Genomic DNA, 5,000 nt, shown 5'->3' on the forward strand with positions numbered 1-5,000 from the left:
GGGAAGAGTGCAATCCCTGTACTTGAGCAGGAGAGTTCACGTGTCGGTCCCAAACTACAGTTTGGAGTTTTTCTCTCTATCCCCCCACCCCTACCATTCATGGCAATCATTTTGAATTTTTACAAGCCATTTCCTTCCCTTCGATGTAAGGTGCATGATGTGATGCATCATGCACACACACACACACACACTCTCCCTGAGTCAAGCCAGCCAGTCTGTCTGTAATGCAGGTTAGTTGGGCTGGAGCAGGCCTAGGGCAGGATCCCACCCACTGTCATATGAAGCCTGTGTGTTTGCATGTGCGCATGCATGCGTCTGTCTCTGTGAGTGTGTATCTGTGCGAGTGTGTCCCTGTGTGTACGCCTGTGTGAGACCAGGTGGATGACTGGGTCAGTGGCGTTTACAGGCCTCACTGCCGCTTGCTGAGTTTGGTTCAGTGATAAGAGCTGGAGGAATGTCTAGTGTTGACTGATGGTTTTAATTCTGCACTTTGAGCATGGTGTGTTCCATATCTCTCACCACTCTTTCTCTTTCTCTCTCTCGCTCCCTTTCTCATTGTTACACTCTCTCTCTCTCTCTCTCTCTCTCTCTCTCTCTCTGCTCCCTGGGTTAGGGTTAACCCTAACCCTGTCACGGCACTGGGAAATGGAGAATTGCCTCATTTATCAAATGCATGAAGGCGTAGTTGCATTCATTTTAAAGCGAAGGGTTAGCCCTAACTTTGGGGGGGGAACCCCATCAGTCTCCTGTGTGACTAGTGAATGAGCACTTCTGCCTGTGGAGTCGTTTGATTTATTTTGGTTTGGTTGCCTGCTTTGCCCCTCGATCAACCCATCCAGGTTGCTGCCTAACAATACATTGTTCCTACTTCTTTTCTCTTTTTTTTTTTTTTACCCAAACATTTTTGGTAATTTAAGTTGCACTAGGAAGGAGTGTAATTCCAGCCTGCCGTTAAACACCTCTGTTTCTGTATCTCTGAGAGCGTGCGTCTCCTGTATCTCTGAGAGTGTGCGTCTCCTGTATCTCTGAGAGCGTGCGTCTCCTGTGTTCAACCCCTCAGTTCTACGTGATCGAGTACGCCGCCTGCGACGCCACGTACAACGAGATCGTCACGTCGGAGCGTATCCGGCCCGTCAACCCCAACAGCCCCTCCTCCCGAAGCTCCTTCCACAAAGTCCCCATCGCCGTCCCCGAGGACCTGCGGGACATGTGAGTGGCTGCACCGCACTGACCTCGCCACAGGGGCGGCGCAATAGAACCATACCCAGAAAAACACATGGGCGGCGCTATAGAACCATACCCAGAAAAACACAGGGACGGCACTATAGAACCATACCCAGAAAAACACAGGGACGGCGCTATAGAACCATACCCAGAAAAACACATGGACGGCGCTATAGAACCATACCCAGAAAAACACAGGGACGGCACTATAGAACCATACCCAGAAAAACACAGGGACGGCGCTATAGAACCATACCCAGAAAAACACATGGACGGCGCTATAGAACCATACCCAGAAAAACACAGGGACGGCACTATAGAACCATACCCAGAAAAACACATGGACGGCGCTATAGAACCATACCCAGAAAAACACAGGGACGGCACTATAGAACCATACCCAGAAAAACACATGGGCGGCGCTATAGAACCATACCCAGAAAAACACAGGGACGGCACTATAGAACCATCCCAGAAAAACACATGGGCGGCGCTATAGAACCATACCCAGAAAAACACAGGGACGGCACTATAGAACCATACCCAGAAAAACACAGGGACGGCACTATAGAACCATACCCAGAAAAACACATGGACGGCACTATAGAACCATACCCAGAAAAACACAGGGACGGCACTATAGAACCATACCCAGAAAAACACAGGGACGGCACTATAGAACCATACCCAGAAAAACACAGGGACGGCGCTATAGAACCATACCCAGAAAAACACAGGGACGGCGCTATAGAACCATACCCAGAAAAACACATGGACGGTGCTATAGAACCATACCCAGAAAAACACATGGACGGCGCTATAGAACCATACCCAGAAAAACACATGGACGGCACTATAGAACCATACCCAGAAAAACACATGGACGGCACTATAGAACCATACCCAGAAAAACACAGGGACGGCACTATAGAACCATACCCAGAAAAACACATGGACGGCGCTATAGAACCATACCCAGAAAAACACATGGGCGGCGCTATAGAACCATACCCAGAAAAACACAGGGACGGCGCTATAGAACCATACCCAGAAAAACACAGGGACGGCACTATAGAACCATACCCAGAAAAACACAGGGACGGCACTATAGAACCATACCCAGAAAAACACAGGGACGGCACTATAGAACCATACCCAGAAAAACACATGGACGGCGCTATAGAACCATACCCAGAAAAACACATGGACGGCTGTCACTAGCTGATTTGCAGCATCTACCCGATTTGCAGTGCGCATGTGCTGTCTACTAGTGGTTAAATACGGCGAGTCCATTCGTACAAACTACGAGGACTGTCGTTCTTTAACGTTGGGGCTAAACTGAGAGAGAAGACTTTAGCGTTTAGCATGGTTATGTATAAGAGTAGGCCTAGGCTATTGATCAGCTAATTGCTCATAATAAACAAATTCCCTGGAGTGGGTGAAATATATAATTAAAACATGCAGTTATTTGATTTTTCTTTTCTCTTTCTTTCATTATTTATGCAAAGGCTAATCAGCTAATAAATACCATAAAAAATGTGAAGCCAAATATTTGAAATCTTCGCCAAGGAATCGCGCTAGCAAGCAATGTGTTGCGTTAAAGTCGCACTGAAATGAAAAAAGCATTCCGTCTAATTTTGGTTCACATAAGTGGTCATAGTGTTCACCTATTCAACGATGTATGCCAAAAAATAAATAAATAAAATTCTATTTTTGTTGTAATCTTATATCAAAGTATATAATTTCTTACTTCCTGGAAAACGGTAGGTCACGTGCAATGACGACAACAGGTACCTTAGATTTTAGGCCAATAATCTCATGACACCCACCCGTCAATCAACGCTATGCTTCTATCAAATCTGTCTAAAGTTCTTAAAACCTGCGCACTTGTCAATGTTCCACTCAAATTTCTCTAAACGCTAATCACCTCAGGTGTGCACAATTTGAATTTCCAATTAAATTATTGAGGTGTGTCCCTACCTTAGACAAACTGCCAGCCACTGTTCAGGATCAACTGGATCGTGGAAATTGGTGGTCTTTTTGATGAGTGGTTCCAGTATTATACTGAGTATAGCTAGAAGCCTATCGAACTGGACCAGTGACATCCTGAAGTACACCTGGAAACGATCGGGATAATCCCGCAGCTCCTTGATCAATAGGTGGAACTCTCCTTGCTCTTCACGTGATCTCAGGAGTGGATGGACCCAATATTCTCTTTCTTTTCAAGAAGTGACAGGACCACAAAATCATCCTCACTGCTTGACGACTCAATTTTCCACTCTCTCATAGGCTATTGCGAATTTCGTAGAAGTTTGGAATTTTCCCAACAAATAAACGCATCGGACTCTGTGCAAGGTTGCTGTGCGTAACGTTTTTTTTTATCGGATAACGGATACAAAAAATGCATACAAAAAAACTGACTCAATGTGCAAAGGCCTTAACACCTGCCCAGTAGCCCTGATGACCCTAACACCTGCCCAGTAGCCCTGATGACCCTAACACCTGCCCAGTAGCCCTGATGACCCTAACACCTGCCCAGTAGCCCTGATGACCCTAACACCTGCCCAGTAGCCCTGATGACCCTAACACCTGCCCAGTAGCCCTGATGACCCTAACACCAACCAGGCTGACTCTCTCTCTCTCCCTGTGAATTGTTTGTCGTCAACAGCTGCGCCAACGACAATATCCACAAAGACTTCAGGAAAGCCATCGGAGCCAACTGCATCTTTTACAGCGCGGCCTCACATGAGCTCATAGTCCTGGTGGGTCCAACACTCTGCTCAGATATTACCGTCTGCTGGTTTAGCTCTCATACTGACTTTCTCTCTCTCTTTCTCGCTCTCTTTCTCGTCGCTCTCGCTCTCTCTCTTTCTCGCTCTCTTTCTCATCGCTCTCTCTCTCTCTCTCTCACTCTAGTCAACAAACGAAACCACAGTCAAGCGTGCCTCTCTCCTGAGTGACATGCACTTTCGCAGCATCCGTACCAAGCTTATGCTCATGTCCCGCAACGAAGAAGCTACCAAGCATCTGGAGGTAGATACACACACACCCATCCACGCATACCATTACCAACTATCTCTATTCTCTCTCTCACACACACACACCCATCCACTCATACCATTACCCTACCTAACCCTAACCCCATGTTACCAACTATCTCTATTCTCTCTCTTACACACGCACACACACCTATCCACTCATACCATTACCAACTATCTCTATTCTCTCTCTCACACACACACACCTATCCACTCATACCATTACCAACTATCTCTATTCTCTCTCACACACACACCTATCCACTCATACCATTACCAACTATCTCTATTCTCTCTCACACACACACCTATCCACTCATACCATTACCAACTATCTCTATTCTCTCTCACACACACACCTATCCACTCATACCATTACCAACTATCTCTATTCTCTCTCTCACACACACACACCTATCCACTCATACCATTACCAACTATCTCTTCTCTCTCACACACACACACACCTATCCACTCATACCATTACCAACTATCTCTATTCTCTCTTACACACACACACCTATCCACTCATACCATTACCAACTATCTCTATTCTCTCTTACACACGCACACACACCTATCCACTCATACCATTACCAACTATCTCTATTCTCTCTTACACACACACACACCTATCCACTCATACCATTACCAACTATCTCTATTCTCTCTCTCACACACACACACCTATCCACTCATACCATTACCAACTATCTCTATTCTCTCTCTCTTACACAC

General features: G+C 46.2%; 1 protein-coding gene across 2 annotated transcripts in view; it reads left to right on the forward strand.

Moving 5' to 3' along the window:
• Positions 1-5,000, forward strand: part of fxr2 (FMR1 autosomal homolog 2) — a 26,006-nt gene that overhangs the window by 8,027 nt on the left and 12,979 nt on the right. For both annotated transcript variants that reach the window (XM_084463341.1, XM_084463342.1), the window contains exons 5-7: positions 1,061-1,209; positions 3,893-3,986; positions 4,141-4,257. In XM_084463341.1, the coding sequence (XP_084319467.1) occupies positions 1,061-1,209; positions 3,893-3,986; positions 4,141-4,257 (360 nt within the window). The remainder of the gene's footprint in view (positions 1-1,060; positions 1,210-3,892; positions 3,987-4,140; positions 4,258-5,000) is intronic.

Source organism: Borostomias antarcticus, assembly GCF_949987555.1.
Source record: "Borostomias antarcticus genome assembly, contig: scaffold_121, whole genome shotgun sequence".
NCBI lineage: Eukaryota > Metazoa > Chordata > Actinopteri > Stomiiformes > Stomiidae > Borostomias > Borostomias antarcticus.